Here is a 17,762-nt window from a genome sequence, read left to right on the forward strand (position 1 = left end):
GTTGTTTTGGACAGGACAATCAATTTCGCTGCAGGATAAGTTCTTGTCAGTGCAGTTTTTAGTCTCATATTGATTGATCCTGTGACATCGTCACCTTTGAATTGAAGTTTAATAAAAATAGGCTTTTTATTTGCTGTAATTTCTTTCGGCTTTTGAACTTCACATTTGCCGTATTTCTCAATAAATTTCAGTGGGTATCCGTTATTCTTTAAACATTTTTTTTAACATTCATAACTTCCTCTTCTAGTGTATCGGAAGTACATATTCTTTCTGTTCTGTAAAACAGTGTTTTGACCAGTGCCTTTTTTGTAACTGATTGGACAAAAGCTATTGAAATTAAGATAACTACCATTCCATGTGTCTTTCTTATAAACTGAACGTTGAACTGTACCATCTTTTCTTCTTTTCATCGCGATATCGAGAAAATGGAACTTGTTTTCTTTTTCATGTTCCATAGTGAAATGGATATTCGGATGTGCTTCGTTGAAAAACTCTAGCAGATTTATTGCATGTTGTTTATTATAATATACGATGAAGGTATCATCAACATATCTCGAATAATACGTCAAATTAAAGAGTTGCACCCAGTTAGTGAAGAAAAGAAAGGCTGGTTTAAATCTAAACTAGTCGATATTGCAAACCAATATCTTGTTTCACCCGCACCACAGTCTAAGCTTTTATCCAAAGACCACCAAACAGCATTACGAAATATTAAACGAAATGACGATATAATGATATTACGGTCAGACAAAGGCTCAAGTGTTGTTCTAATGAACAAAACAGATTATGTTTTTTAAGATGAAGTCCATCTTGAATGACCATATGAGATTCAAGTTAGAGAAAAGTAACAAAGATTTAACTGATTCCATTGAGAAAAGAATCACCAAAGTACTCAGAGATCTTCTGAAAAAGAAGATGATCGATAACTCTACTTACAATAATCTACGACCTCGTGGGTCTCGTTTGCCCCACATGTATGGATTACCGAAAATACATAAACAAGGTTATCCTCTTAGACCTATTTTGTCAATGATCAATTCACCATACCACAAAGTTGCACGATGGTTGGCAGATAAGTTAGAACCAGTGCGTCAACGATTAGCCACCTATACACTAAAGGATTCATTTGTATTTGCTGACAGCATGAATCACATAAATATTGCCGGTAAGTTTATGGTTTCTTTTGATGTAACATCTTTGTTTGCAAAAATATCACTTCTTGAGACCATAGACATAATTTGTCAACATTCTGACATCCTACCTCTACCAGTACCAGAATTTAAACGACTATTACTCATTTGTACAAAAGATGTTCAGTTCCAGTTCAACGATATCATATACAAACAAATCGATGGTGTAGCGATGGGAAGTCCGTTAGGTCCTGTCCTAGCAGATATTTTCATGGCTAACCTCGAAAGAACCAAACTCAAACGAGCGATTGATGAAATGACGTATTATTCGAGATATGTTGATGATACCTTCATCGTATATTATAATAAACAACATGCAATAAATCTGCTAGAGTTTTTCAACGAAGCACATCCGAATATCCATTTCACTATGGAACATGAAAAAGAAAACAAGTTCCATTTTCTCGATATCGCGATGAAAAGAAGAAAAGATGGTACAGTTCAACGTTCAGTTTATAAGAAAGACACATGGAATGGTAGTTATCTTAATTTCAATAGCTTTTGTCCAATCAGTTACAAAAAAGGCACTGGTCAAAACACTGTTTTACAGAACAGAAAGAATATGTACTTCCGATTCACTAGAAGAGGAAGTTATGAATGTTAAAAAAAATGTTTAAAGAATAACGGATACCCACTGAAATTTATTGAGAAATACGGCAAATGTGAAGTTCAAAAGCCGAAAGAAATTACAGCAAATAAAAAGCCTATTTTTATTAAACTTCAATTCAAAGGTGACGATGTCACAGGATCAATCAATATGAGACTAAAAACTGCACTGACAAGAACTTATCCTGCAGCGAAATTGATTGTCCTGTCCAAAACAACATGTTCTTTGACACAATCAAAGGTCGACAGGTATCCCTTTCATGTTACCACCAACTGTGTATACAAATTTACATGTACCTGCCAAAGCAGTTACATTGGTAGAACAGAAAGGAGAGCCTACGTCCGATTCAAAGAACATATTCCGAAAAGTTTAAGGTTAAATGGATTGAACGCATTCAACAGTGCTATCGCAAGACATCACCTTGATACAGGACATAAAGCTGATATACTGAAGTCCTTCAAGGTGATTAACAAACAATCAAACTCCAACCTTTTGAAATTCGCTGAAGCGTTAGCAATCAAACGTTTAAAACCAGATCTATGTATAAAAAAAAGAGACAGTAATAAATCTTTTTTTACCCTGGTAACAATAACCCCCACTCTTTCTATTCATTTGCTCCTATTTATTTATTTATTGCATCATTATTGCAACTCTTTCTGAAGTATAAATTACATCATACATAAATGATTGATTTCAATTCATATTTTCTTTATTACCATTATTCTATTTTCATGAATTCTAATCACTATTTCAATGTTCCAGAACTTTCCCTCTCTAACTTTATTTATTTATTTATTCGAATCAAACATTTAATGAGCTCATTAACTCTATCTGAATCTTTGCTTGTTACATCATCATACACATGTATTGATCCTTAATCACACTCTTATGTCTAAATATGTCAATATCTGTAATAATGTTGAATTTCAAATAATTTAGGTTGTAAGCAGCTGATGAGAACCTAACGAAATAAAATGAATTCATATTATTCTGCACCAATCTTTGTTCTTGCTCTCTTTAAGATAATAAAGGGAACTATGTGTATGAAATGAGATTGTTATTTTGCATAGTATCACGTCATATTGCATTTTATAGAATTCGCTGATTTCTTAACAACGATTAATAAAAGACAAATGCAAATCCAGTTGGAAGAGTGTGAGGACGGCCCGCGATGGTCTCAAGGGAGCTATGAGAGAGCCGAAGACATTCTATCCAATCATATTTCTGAAGAACATGACAGAATCTTGACGTGTAGTTTTCTGATCGGACAAACACTCATAACCATTGCATGACGACTGGATGATTGTAATGATAACTCCATCTTTACTGAAAACTTTAAATACCTAGGTGTTTTGTACCATATTTGAAACTGTTTGGAATAAGATTCCTTGCCGCTCGTCTTCTTTCTTCTAACTTGAGACTTGGAGTGTTCTAGAGTTCGAGTGCTCAAGTTGTACGCGGTATAGAAGTTCTACATATAGCAGAGTTTGTTTCAGACATCCACTCACGCAGACAGACAGTAAGAGGTGCAACATCGAGAAAGGGTTCCCAGCCTATTCAAAATACTACACATTGGAAGTGTTAATATAACTCAGAACAGATTGAACAGTGTGACAAGGAGGCAGGTAATGGGTAAAATATTAAGTGTACAGACACACACACATGCACATAGATGTATACACATATAACTACGAGGGAGGTATATGTACTGAAAGTCAAAATTTCTCATGAAAAGAATAGTTATTAGGAAGATAAAAACGACTTAGAAGTCACATGCTATCTGAGTTATTAAAATTTTTCCAGAAGCTAGAATGAATCATGAGTGTAATAGTTAGCGATCAGTGATCCAAATAATGACGAAACCTATGGTATATCTGAAACTGTGTAGATCGAAATACTAAAAACGTCAGAAAATAGCTGTCGTATATTCTCATAAAAAGAGGAAACTCGATAACTATAACTAGTAGACCTACTGATAGCATACGTACAGGGTTAAATAAACATCCAGAGTGATAAGAAACTAAAGAATTACATATCTATTCACTGAATTATCGTACAGTCTCAGCAAAATGCAAGCATTACAGTTAAGAATAAAAGAATATAAACTGGCTAACTTTCAACATTCCGTTGTGTATTATCACTATTTGATTAGAATGGAATTAGGAACATATAGGGATAGTCACTTAATCATGGAAACATTTTGGTCCACTAAACTTCAAATTATTGTTATCGATTATTAGTTGCACGTTTAGTTGTAGCCACTTAACGGGGTCAGTAAGAAGAGGTGACATTTGTAATGACTTTTAAAATATAGATTGTTACTCAGAATAAAACGTTTAACAACCCATAACTAACTTCGTTCAACCTTGGGATTATTCTTAAAACTTGATTTGTACGCATAGAGACTACAATGTTTGCACCCAATGCATCCATTACATCGATCGATTCAATACGTCTTGTCTCCCAAGGTCGTGCAGTAAATGCATACGGTTTAGAAGTAAGAGCACCAACGGGACATAGATCAATAACATTACCAGACAATTCACTGAAGAACGGTTTATCGATATAGGTACCAATTTGGAGAGAACTTCCACGACCAGTAGTCCCAAGATCAGGTACACCAGCTATCTCATTAGCGAATCTATTTTATTCAAATTATAACCACAAATGAAAATTAATAATGACTGATATAATGTACACATGATCTGCAATAATTTTAACAAAAAAACGTTCTTGATTATGTTGCATTCTCTGAGCTTGTGGAAGCTTACTAGTTAAGTTTTAGTTGTCATTCTGGACAGCATAGCCAACGCTTACTTAACATGGAAGTGAGTTGTTTATCAGCTTTATTTATAATAATATTTCTATCAAATGTCTTGTTCAATTGACATCGAAATAGAAAGTCCACACAGAGAAATATATAGTCATTTCGCTCTTATTACCGTTTCATAATTGAAACAATACGTAAATTAAAAACGCCAACAAGATTATTAGTATAGGGTTGTGCACTGTTGAGCTTTTATTGAGATCATGAATCGATCAATGTTAGATCACCACTAAAAGCCTGGAAGCACTGAACTGATTAAAGTTAGACATTAGCACCGTTGCATGCCTACACAGAGGTCTAAAGGTTGAGGATTTGCGCGAGACTGGAGGTCCTGTTTCGAGTCTCGTGTGCAAGATCGTGGATACGCACCGCTGAGGAGTCCAACAATAAGAAGAAACGACTGTCTAGTACTTTCAGGTTTTCGATAGTGACCTAACATTGATCGGTTTATGATCTCAATAAAAAGCTGACAAGATTATCAATTATTCTATTCAATGCCCAATCACTAAAATCTCAGTAATAATGAAAAGAATATTATTAAACAACTGACAACTTAACGCAACTAATTCATATCAGTTTATCAATAGCCTCCATATAATAACGAGAACAACTTTTCACTCATTTTTTTCCCTACTAGAATGAAACATTTATCTAGTATTCCTTAGCTTTCAACGATTATTCCAACTGAAATCAATTTGTGATAAATACAACCAATAAATTAAACTAATCTCTATAAAAGTTCATTCAACTAAGCTTCAGTATAAATTGCAACAAATAAATCTATTTATTACCTTACACATCTTGTACAGTGTATACAACGAGTCATAATGGTTTTAATTAATGGACCAAGATTTTTATCTTCAACAGCACTGCATAAAATGAATATAGAAAATAAAGAAAAAATATTTATTTACATGGTTGGATAAAAATCTAAAATAATCCTACTGACGGATGTTAATTCTGTAGAGAGAAAAACAAGCAAACGATGAATTATTTAGATTTGCATGAGATCTGATCATACGGGCAAAGTATAAAACTGTAATGAAAAAATACTAACGTGTAACCAGTGGAAGTAACATATGATTAGCTATTGAGTGTGGACAGATATAACTCAGGTAAATATTCAGTATGTGATTCCCTTTTGTTGAATACTTCTCTGGACTTCAACTGAGTATAGGCTGTTTGTAATTATGTTGAATAAAGTACTGCCTAACCTGCACTCTGGTTCTGTATATTTAGTTACGAATCGCATATCCGGTATAATACCATCTCAGTCTGTGTATAACGTATCGAACGAGTGTTCAGTTTAGTGGTAGTATGATCTTCGGCACATATCGTATTATCATAACATGTGGAAAACTAGAATATTTCTTTCTCCCGTTCTATCAGATACATTTCAATGAAGTGTTAATTGATACTGGTTATTATCAAGCGCTAAGCAATTCTTGCTTGGAAACAGAATCAGACAAATAGTAATCCATGAAAGTTTCTGAAATTAACTCTATATGAATCTAATGAGAGAATTCAGTTTACGTGTCTTAGTACAACGTTAAACCTTACCAGAATTATATTAATTGCATACATTAAATTAAAAGATCCAAATCAAACTATAAGCTTATCTTATCCGTAATATCCCCTTTATGATAAAATGAGTGATATAACTCTTTAAGTAGACATTCGTGTACTCGGCTTTGGATCACAATCAAAGTGTGAGGATCAGTGATACTACCCAGTCACCCAAATCGAAATGGGCGAAGAGGAACCCGAACCTGAAAATCAGTAGCTGGAAGTCGAAAAATTTAGACACTAAGCCACCGCCGTTCATGAGAAAGTCAATATTCTATCTTTGATTAATATGACCCAATCAAAACTATCTGTTATCAGTTATGAGCCATCACTATCAAGTATGATGCGGTGGGGGAGCAATAAGTCAAAATTCAAATTTGTTTAAATTTACAAATTAGTTACTACCTTTGAAACCACGGTCACTTAGTCAGTCTTTAGGAAAGAACTTGCCACATATGTATATAGGTCTAAGTTGCCACATTACATCAACATACCAAGATGAAGTTATTATGATGAATACCAAAGTATTATTTATTTATTTATTATTTGGACACATGAATATTGGTACAAGAGAGCGCCAATATATATGCGCCACACAAAACAATGAAAATTCGAGAGGAATACAAAGAAAGAAAAAAAAAAGCTAAGGAGCGCAACAAAAAAAAGAGAGAACAATAACGAAGAGATTGGTGTAAGGTAATGTGCTAGTAATCAGGGAACGCAAAGGTAAAATCGGAAGAAATCTTTCAGGTAAGGGAGACAGAACCACATTTTATGAAGAAAGTAAAAGAAGGTTACAGCAGGATCGCCACTGGCTTCTATTCTGAGCCATATCTGATAACGTCTCTAGCCACTGTGTAGCACCATCTCTCAGACCCCAACCAGGGAGTCGTGAAGGACCAACACAAGCCAGTCCTTTGCAGCTTTCTTTCATGCCACGACACCATGTCATGCACTGACCACCTCTCCGCTTCTTCCAACCAGTCCCAGAGTCGGCAAATAATGCACGACGTGGAATCCTCTGGGACGACATTCGGAGAACATGTCCAAGCCACCGAAGTCGGTGTTTCAAGATGGTGACACCAATTGAATTATCATCTCTGTGCCCGAACACACGATGCCGAACCTCTGCATTACTGACATGGTGTTGCCACTGAATGTCAGCAATCCTTCGGAGACAGCGATGATCGAACACAGAGAGTCGTCTAACGTCCTCAACTCGGAGAGGCCAGGTTTCACAAGCATAGAGCAAAACTGCTCTCACCGACGCGTTGTAGATCCGACCTTTTACAGCCAGACTAACATCACGAAGGCGCCAAAGATGGCCCAGATTGGCATAAGCCGCTCTGGCTTTCACTATACGTGCATTGATCTCATCACTCACACCCCCACCAGCACTTATGCAGCTACCCAGATACACGAACTTCTCGACTACGTCTATCTGCTCACCATCCAGGGTGAGTACAGGATTGGAATCCTGCCAGTCTTGTAGGAGTACTTTGCACTTCGAAGGTGCAAAGCACATACCATACCTACGGACACTGATTGCCAACTGATTAAGTGCGGATTGCATGCCTTGGGCATTATCGCACAGTAAGACAATATCGTCCGCATACTCAAGGTCAAGAAGTCTTTCTCCAGGCAACAGATCCACACCGCCACTACTTACACCCATCAGAGCTGTTTCCAGAATGTCATCGATGGCAAAGTTGAAGAGGAATGGTGAGATTGGGCAACCCTGCCTAACCCCACTACTCGAATGGAACAATGGAGAAAGGTGGTTGTATGCCCTCACTCTGCCTGAGATGTTTTTATATAGGGCTTTTAGGATGTTAATAAACTTCTCAGGCACACCCTTCTTCAATAGACAATCCCAGAGAACAGTTCTGTCCAACGAATCGAAGGCAGCCCTGATGTCAAGAAACACTACGATTGTTGGCCTTTGATAAGTATGGCGGTGTTCTAACATTTGGCGGAGGGTAAAGATATGATCAATACATCCTCAACCAGAACGAAACCCAGCCTGCTCCTCGCGAGTCAATCTTTCTCGGGTTTTGAACAACCTACGAAGTATGACGGAAGCCAATAGCTTGGACGCAATCGGAAGTAGACTTATCCCCGATAGTTGTTACAGGAACGACGTGAACCCTTTTAAAGATAGGGACAACTATCGACTCATTCCATGACGTTGGCACACTCTCTAGTTCCCAAACCTTTGTAAACAACGTCGTCAATTCCTTAGTCAAAAAGTCACCACCATCTTTAAAAAGAGCCGGAGGTAAGTCATCTGGGCCAGGTGATTTGTAACGCTTCAAGAGTTGGAGTTCCTTGCGGACTTCCTCCTCGTTTGGTGGATCAGTCGTCACCGGCCATGGAGGGCAGGACAGTCTGACCGATGTTGCCGGAGCAGCAGGCCAGTTGAACTGCCCTTCGAAAAATTCTGCCCACCGTCCAAGACGTCGATGGATGTTAGTGATTGGCATCCCATCATCCTCGCAGATTATTTCACTCGCACCAGACTTCTTGCTGCCAGTGGCTCGGATGAGCTGGAAGAGCTTCCGGTAATTACCAGATGCAGCTGCTGCTTCCAGCTCATTAGCACGCATCGACCACCAGGCTTCTCGGTCCTTACGCAAGCTTTGCCCAATTTCCTTACATAACATCCTTCGTTTATGGTCAAACTCACGGTCACCCGGAGTAGACCGACGGGCTTCAATGAGTTGTAAGGAACCAGAAGAAACCCAGTGCTTAAAAGCGGGACGTTTCGCAAACCCACAACTGACTGTTCCCGCCATTTTCATGGCGTCATGCAATTGCAACCAATGCTCATCTATACTTTTCGGTGGAGTGGTAGCTAGCCTAGAGGCTAGCTCGGTTCGATACTTATTTGCAACAGAAGTTGCAACCAGCTTGCTAACATCAATCTTTTGGTGGTGGTCACTTCGTTGGCCACTGAAAAGTAAGGCAAGATTGGCGCAGACCAAGGCATGGTCAGAGTCCAGATAGGTACTCCAAAAGGAGCGGCATTCTTTTACACAACCACGCCAGCGGTAGCTGATCGCGATGTGATCAATCTGAGTCCAGGCTTGGGATGCAGAGGGAGGACGCCAGGTGGCACATCGGCGATGACTGTGCCGAAAGTTAGTGCTAGCCAGAAACAGGTTGTGGTCTGTGCACAGTTGCAGTAGACGGTCCCCGTTATCTGACCTGCGACCAACAAGTCCCCATCGGCCACCTAAACGACTCTCTTCTGTGCCTAGACGCCCGACCTGAGCATTCAAGTCTCCGGCTAGTACTACAATATCTGTCGAACGCACTTTCTGGAGAAGAACAGATAACTGGTGGTAAAACTCATCCTTGATTGCATCCGGGCTGCAATCTGTCGGGGCATAGGCGGAGATGACGAAAATACATCGTTTCTCACGCCGATTTCTTCTCACTTTGATGGAACTTTCTAATCTAACAGCACATAACCGACTGTTAATGGGGATCCAATCGACTAGTGCTGCCTCAGCTCTAGCGCTTAGTGCGACACCAACGCCTGCAAGACCAGACGAAGATGCCACAGGGTCCCCGGATAAGCGCACGTAAAACAAGCTTTTTGAAGTGACAGATGTAGAGCGAATTTGTAGTACTTCGCTAGAGTCTTGAATACGGGTCTCGGATAGACAACAAACATCAATATTAAGACTTTCCAAAGACATAGCCAGCCCTATCTGTTGACCAACCTGCATAAGTGTGCGAACGTTGAAGGCAGCCAGTTTGAATGGCGCACGTGGTTTCAGAAAAACTGCTTCAGTACTCATATTCGATGGTAACATACAACTTTCAACCGGACAGTGACTCGAGAACGTTTAGATACAGTCGGATTTCCACCAAAGACGAGCCGCTGTATAAGTATAAAAGAGGGTGAATAATGTGGAAAATAATAATAATAATAACGACAATAATAGTAATAATAATAGTATTAATAATGACAATAATAGTAATGATAATTATTTGAATCGACTGATTGTTTTTCGGAGCGATAAAAGTAGTTGCCGAAGACATAGAGTTCATCGTTTGTGTGTGGGCTGTGATACTGCCCGGGTGCCCAAACCGAAGCAGGTGGTTTTCTTAGGGGGCCACTCCCCGAGCCTTTGACCTAAAGGTCTAACCCACAAGGCAGTGGAGCATCGTAAGGAGATGCAATCCCATGGTAGCCGGTGACCAAAGATTGGTTCATACGCCATTTGTTCCCGCAGGATACTGGAGCCCATGTGCACCATTGGTTTGTGATCCGGTTAAAGCGCCGGACATTCGCTTTTCGTCCTCTCATTTTCGTAAACAACACCCCCGCCACGAGAAGGCAATGAGTAGGACTTCCCTGGCAGAGGCTGTATACGCGCGGCCGTGTGAGAGTATTTCGAGAGGGAGAGCGGACTCACCCCACTCTCGGCCGTACCAGGGCAACAACACCCGTACTAGTAGAGGAGATCAGGTATACAAAGAATCTGATCCGAGAAGCAATGTTTAACTGGAGGGATGAGAGGCATCAAATAGTTTTAAAATTCTAAAACTAAGATAAGGCAGAGAGTGAATGCGTCCGAGCTACCGTGAGTTGTGTCACTCAACATCATAATAATTGTACAGATCCCAACCAGGTAGTCAGAACTTATCAATATAGTATACCCCGTTTTAATTTACTTGCCCCTACTTTTCTTACACCAGCCAACATAGTGAGTCAAAATAGGTGATGGGTGATTTTAAACAAAAGCCAATATTTCAACTAATCCAAGACTAAAATTAATCCAGATCGTTCATTAGATACAAGCCCATTTATTAAACTCTGATTTTTACTTTATTCTATAAATAATGGTGAGATAACACGGATATCTTAACTAAAATGAGTGAGGTAGAATTCAAATTTGAAAGCGAAATGTATTGAAAACAATAGCCAGAAAGAAACATTCCTAACAATGATACTAGTTGGTATGTGATCGTTAAAAGTAACTTTTGATCCAGTATGATTTTTCATAATGGTGTTAGGATATGTTTCTATAAATTTATAATGCATCTGATTATTAATGTGTAATATATCTAGCATTTTTCCGTTTAGTTAGTGAGCAAATGTTGCATATAAGAGAATAATTTTCACTGAAGGATTTCATTTCAAACTTTAACTATCACTTTATTTGCTTTTTTTCATCCGTCAAATTGGAATGCACCACAGTAGCATGTTCTTAGAAGAAATACATGGATAGCTTTGGATCAATGAATTAAAGTTATCAGTAAAAATTACACTATTATATGTCGCACTTTTATTGAACATTTCAAAAAGATTGTTATCTTCATACTCAAAATGTTTACTTTTAATTTAAGCACAAGTAGTGATTTCAAATAAAGTTAAGTCGAGTAACAGTTTATGCATTGAAAAATAATTACTATCATAAAAAGGCAAGAATGTATACATACCGTTTGCCAGTAAAGCGAATGTCAACAAAACGTGAACGATCTGATCCAAAATTCATTGATTGATCCTTGAGATGAAAAGCAAACCATATGAAATAATTCGTAACAGATTTCACTGACATATATAACAACAGTATATTAATGAAAAAAAGTATATTAAACCATTTGGTGAAGTGTTGATTCTATTTTTAGAAAATGGAAAATGCCACAATCTTAACAAGTTAAAGTTCTGACTATTCCATACTTTAATCAGGCTCAAATCGGAACACACTGATTGGTCCGTCTTAATGCAATCAACGTTAGTGGACGAAGCGAGGAGCTTGAATATTCCTGCATAAATCATTTATAAACTTTATTTATTACGTTACTGCACCTTTGTGGTTTAGGTTATTAGAATATCTACTGTTGGCTGTTGTTATAGTGCCCAAGAAATACTAGAAAGTAGAAAGAAATGAAATTATCGCATTGTAAACTAGTGAAGTTCTTGGTATTACATAATACATAACCATGTTAACTAATAGTAGGAACTACAGAGCGAAATAGAAAGACTTTAATTAACACTAGAATTAAAAAATCCCAAGTAATAATTGGTGATTTACTCGTATATTGTTATGACGAAGGACGATTGTTTAGATTTATGATGATACACAAGTTTCGGGTTGCTAAAATGAGTGAATAGAATGCTGATCGATAAATAGGACTCAATGACGTGATGTGATTGAGTAGCAACTGTGCTCATGAGACCGGATTATTAATACAGACCGCATAATAAACTTTGATCAAAATGTGATAACTGGTCGGTAGAACATGTTTTCTATTTTGATTGAGATCATGAATCGATCAGTGTTAGACCACCATTGAAAACCTGGGAGCACTGAACGGCCGTTTCGTCCTAGTACGGGACACCTCAGCAGTATACTACATGTCCCTATGTTAAAAAAAGTCAAATCAATCCATAAGAGCGCTTTGGTATCTTGTTGCAAAAAATGTTGCTACTTGAAAAAATATAAGTAACTTCATATTTTTAGAATTTTAATTAACCAACTAAACTACCACAAAAGTACATAAGAAAAGGCATATTACCTGCAGATCACATTCTCCACCTTGATCACAAATAGGACAATCCAACGGATGATTGACTAGTAGGAATTCCATAACACCTTCACGTGCCTTACGAGTTACTTCTGAGTCAGTTTTAATGCTCATACCACGCATTACAGGCATTGCACAACTAGCAACAGGTTTCAACGACTTTTCCACTTCAACTAAACACATACGACAATTGCCAGCAATTGATAACCGTTCATGATAGCAAAATCTAAGATTAACAATTAGAATAATAACGGTGAGATGTAAAATTTCAAAGCGATGAACACGTACAAAAATAATTAATTCCAGTCTATTTCAGTATACTTTACAGTTTAGGACAGATTAAAACAATCAGTGTTTTTGAATCGTATGCTTGTAACACAAATCACGAAGACAATGCAACTGTGAAAAAAAGACACATTTACCCAATTTCATATCTTATTAATGACACAAACTCCGCCTGTAGCTCTTTTAGGGTTACTGCAGATTCCAAGCCTAGATAAATGAAGAGGTTTGGGCATGTAGTTAGCTATCCCATTTCGTAGAACATAACCTTGCAAAAAAACGCTAACCATAATAAATATTTTCAACCACTTAAACTTTACCATGAAATATGAAGACTCGTCGTGAAATAGGGCTATGACGCCTCACATTGAAATCCAATATTCGTCCGAAGTCACGGCGCCGATATCTCTCCTAACAACCACAGTAACAATTATTGTAGGTACATACAATATCAAGACAGTGTGGAAGAACGGGAGAATCAGACAAATAGTCACGGAAGTGAAGAGATACAACTTGGTGGTGCTCGCAACAAGTGAAACCAATCGGGCCCAATTTGGATAGAAAAGGCTGGATTCGAGAGAGTTGCTGATGTACTCTGGTCATGAAGAAGAAAACGCCCCGCACACCTAGGGAGTTGCTCTGATGCTGCCTAAAGAAGCACGAAGAGCACTTATAGGATGGGAATATCATGCATTCAGAATCATCAAAGCATCCTTCAAAGCAAACATGAAGGGGGTTACAATAAATGATATCCACCGTTATGTGCTCACTAATGATAGTAATGGCGAAGATAAAGATCAGTTTTATAAGATGTTAGCGGGACATAGACTAGATTAAAGCATGCTCAATGCATGATTGCTTTGGTGCACGCTGATTGGCTAATTCTTATCCAATCAGCGTTTATTTTCAGGGCTAGACAGGACCAGTAGTGTTTCATTCAATTCTGGACTCCGGGCTTCATCTACAGGGTCTGGCTCTTGATCATCTCGTATTGCCACAACTTTATGAGCATTCAGCACAGTATTTTCTTGCTGTGAGCCGGACACGTTACAAATATTACGTTCTGATTCAGGTATAAAGGGATTTGAACCCTCCACTAGATATGCTTCTGAAATGTCTGTTACTGCATCATAAACAGATTTCTTATTTTCTGGTCGAGTGAATCGGTGTCCGAGAATACTAAGCAATAGGAATAGCTGGGTCATTAACCGTAAGAAGAAAGAGATTATAACATAAGAGGTTGCAGTCGATCGTTAAGGAGTGATCAGGAAACGAGCTGACCATCCTGATGGGAAACCTAAACACCAAAGTCGGAATGGACAACAACGGATATGAAGATATTTATGTATATAAATGTAAACCATAAGGGATCGAACACAACAGATGAGCTTTTAAGAATGCATAGAACTGTTTTGCCAGCTATATTATGAATAACAGGGAATCAGTAAAAACCTTATATTTACATACCGAGGTATCTGTACACCAGCTAAAGCGCATGCCTGTAAAATAGTCATACCAGGTTCACATGTGACTGGTTTGCCATCTACCAAAACTTCAATTTGTTGAGAAGTAGGTTGGACTGGAGGAGGTGGGGGTGCATTTGTTGGACTTTTAGAGGTGTTTGTACTCGATGTGGTTCCAGACACTCCAGCGACCACTTCTTTGAGAGGGAGATGTCGAAACGAAGATGCTTGTCTAAAGATCGCTTTGGAAATCAAATATGGATATGTTAAAAAAGAGAAGCGAGTCTATGATATATATAATATACGAAGTGAAAACTGCTGTTAAACGTAAGGTTTCCAACGGTAAACGGTAAGTCAGTCGATGAGAGTATACACCTTTATGGACAAAAATGACTAGATATTAGATGTATTACATATATTATTACTAACTACCTTGACGCCCAACAACAGCCTGTGAAAGATTATAATAAAACTAAGAGTGGTCAAACCAAGAAGTGGGATCAGTTCGTCAGGTCACTTACTGTTAGTCTGAGCCATGCCCATAGGTTTGTATGCAGAATGGCCATAATCTACAGTCGAAACGGCAAGACTATACCCAGTAAAAACTAGGCTAACCGATGACGGAATTTAAAACGCTGTTCTGGATGACTTGTTGCAAAAACCCATGATTTTAATATTTTGTACTTCAAAAAAATAATTGGGTGACACTTCCCTTATGAAATGAAATGTTAAAGCCATTGTGTTGGGTTAGGAATGCTAAGGTTAGGAGTATTAGGGTAAGTTTAAAAGTTTTGGGGATAGGACAAGGGGTTTGGTTGTTCCAGGGTTAGAAGGTAAGTACGATGTGTTTTAGGGAGTTAGGTCTAAAAAGATGTAGAGCTAGGAATAAGAGTCTATCTTGACCACAGAACTATGATATTCAACCTGGATTATTGATATTTAGCACTAATAAATTCACTAATGATATCAAAAATTCAGATTCTCTGCTTTTCCATCGTTGTTTTATATTCTGGAGCTTATCGGTATGGTATCATTACGACCTCCCCGGTATGGTATAGTCTTGTCGTTAAATCTGGGTGATAGAACCTGATATTGAGCTGTTTCATCCATACAATATCTTTCTTGTACTACCAGTTGTCATACAAGTCATCTTTCACATTCGTTTTTCTATTTGGGCTGTAATTGTTATGCTCTTTATTTCAGTCAGGTATCCTTTGTCACGAATTGTGTAGGGACATCGACGCACCATGGGAACCCAAATAAAGTAAATGGATTATTTCGGAACTGACAATGCAATCCGTCGTCATCCATCGACCGAAGCTGGCTCGTATTGAATATAATTATACACCCCTTGTTTAAACTTATGCTTTAATTACTCCTATAGATGAATATATATTGTGTTCATCACATAAAAACACATAAAAGGATTAAAATCATAGATGACGAACTGATGTGGTCTTAAAAGACTAGCGGCGTTACTGCATGCTAGGTTCTGTTGGTCACTCGAATATGAATACACACAGTGGAAATAGACGTAGTAAAATAGTTACGCTGGGAATTCAGAAGTACATAAACCTGATAGTTGGCTCTAGTCATACCTTGCTTGTCTATGAGGTTTAAAATCAGTTGTTGAGATTCAAGCACCTACTTCCTTCATGTCTCAACATTTCTATAAAGTAAACTCTCACCAGTATGGAAATCATGCTTAGATTTAAGCAACCATATGCACAGTTATTCAGGACATGGAAAACATTTCTCTTAAATGTTTGGGGATACACACATGTTGAATGAGAGGAATTCATAAACAATGATAAAAACAAATGAATGTAATTATTTCGGCGCTTTTTTGGTGTCGTGTAAGACGAATAATCAGGTTTATTTCGACCTAGAATGCACATAAATAGTTGGTATTGCAAGATACAGACAATTTACACTACTTTTGAACACGTTTGATTAAGAACGTTTTGGAAGACATTATAGATTTTCATTTGTAGTACAAGAGCTATTAATGCTAGGGCTTCTACTCACTCAGCCAGGCACTAACGCAAGACTGCCTTCTTAACATTTTCCGTCAGCAAGCAAAGCGCCCGCGCGAGCACAGTGACCTTGGCGAGTATAATGAATAAGTGGTTGCCTAACATACTGTGCCTCCTAAGTTACACAACACATTTTTCTGCTTGTGAAGAGTCTAGTATATCAAAAAAGCCTATGATTGTTTTAAAAACGGGAGTAATTTCGTATTTGTTGCAACCAAATCTTTTGTATCCCGGACATTCCTGAAGAAGCAGAAGCACGGCCATCCCTGGATACACTAGGATATTCGACGTTTACCAAGACACAAGGAAAAGTATTGGGACACCCCCATCAGTCTTGGCCAGTCGGTACGACGGAACGCTACAGATCAGTAAGAAATAAGTTTATAACTACAGTCCAGGAAGCTCAACGAAAACATGAAAAGCAGTTGGCCCATTCTGTACTCAGGCGGCCTGGGAGACTTCTTTTTTATGCTATACATTTACTTCTTAATGAACGCGTTGAGGAAGCCGACCTCGGACAATGAGTTGTTGATAAATTTCTGCTCCTGAATTAAAGAATCCACTGTACAGATCTTTTTAGCTCTGTTAGTGAAACATCTAACCAAATTTTTCTTGTAGCAGATAGGTTTGAAACTATAGAAGTGAGTATATTGGCAGGCAGGAGGACTTTTTCTATACACACCTCTGCTTAACGAGCCATCACTTCGTCTGGTTAGTGTGATGTCAAGGAAATTCAGCTTTTTGTCATACTCTCACCAGTGAAACTGATCGCAGTGGGTACACTGTTGAATTGTTCTAGGAGTTCTTACTTATTGATGTTTTGATCTACGATAATGAAAGTGTTGTCGATGTAGCGGCAATATAAATCAAGCTTCCTAATAGTCTCATCAAGTGGTCCATTTTCTAGCTTTGTAGAAAGAGATCAGCTAAAATCGGGCCTAGAGGTGAGCCCATGGCTATCCCGTCTATTTGTCTGTAATAAGTATTGTTAAAGAGAAAATGGACATTCAACGTGTGGATAAGAGAGTTGTACATATCTAAAACTGGGCGTAGAGGAAGGCCCGGTTTATGAACTTTAGAGAGTCAGAACAGCTGTGGTGTATATGAACCAGTCGGCTTAATTGAATAATGGATCTCAGCCTTAATTATTCCCTTTTTCTTTAGATCCTTAAGGGAATTAGCCGATTGTTTTTCTACTTTATTATTGACGTCATAATTACTAGTAACTTTTTGAAATTTGATAGGATC

The 17,762-nt window shown here is 38.1% G+C and overlaps 1 protein-coding gene across 1 annotated transcript in view; it reads right to left on the reverse strand.

Annotated features, from left to right (window-relative positions):
- NDUFS1 (NADH dehydrogenase Fe-S protein subunit 1 ndufs1) overlaps positions 1-16,566 on the reverse strand; it is a gene marked incomplete at its 3' end in the record, with an annotated part of 31,476 nt that extends 14,910 nt beyond the window's left edge. The window contains exons 1-6 of the mRNA XM_012941792.3: positions 16,507-16,566; positions 14,483-14,720; positions 12,725-12,959; positions 11,645-11,709; positions 5,416-5,493; positions 4,153-4,438 (exon numbers count right to left, since the gene is read on the reverse strand). Coding sequence (XP_012797246.1) covers positions 4,153-4,438; positions 5,416-5,493; positions 11,645-11,709; positions 12,725-12,959; positions 14,483-14,720; positions 16,507-16,543 — 939 coding nt within the window. The 5' untranslated portion in view covers positions 16,544-16,566. The remainder of the gene's footprint in view (positions 1-4,152; positions 4,439-5,415; positions 5,494-11,644; positions 11,710-12,724; positions 12,960-14,482; positions 14,721-16,506) is intronic.
- Positions 16,567-17,762: the final 1,196 nt, after the last annotated feature.

Source organism: Schistosoma haematobium, chromosome 1 (genome assembly GCF_000699445.3).
Source record: "Schistosoma haematobium chromosome 1, whole genome shotgun sequence".
Classification (NCBI taxonomy): domain Eukaryota; kingdom Metazoa; phylum Platyhelminthes; class Trematoda; order Strigeidida; family Schistosomatidae; genus Schistosoma; species Schistosoma haematobium.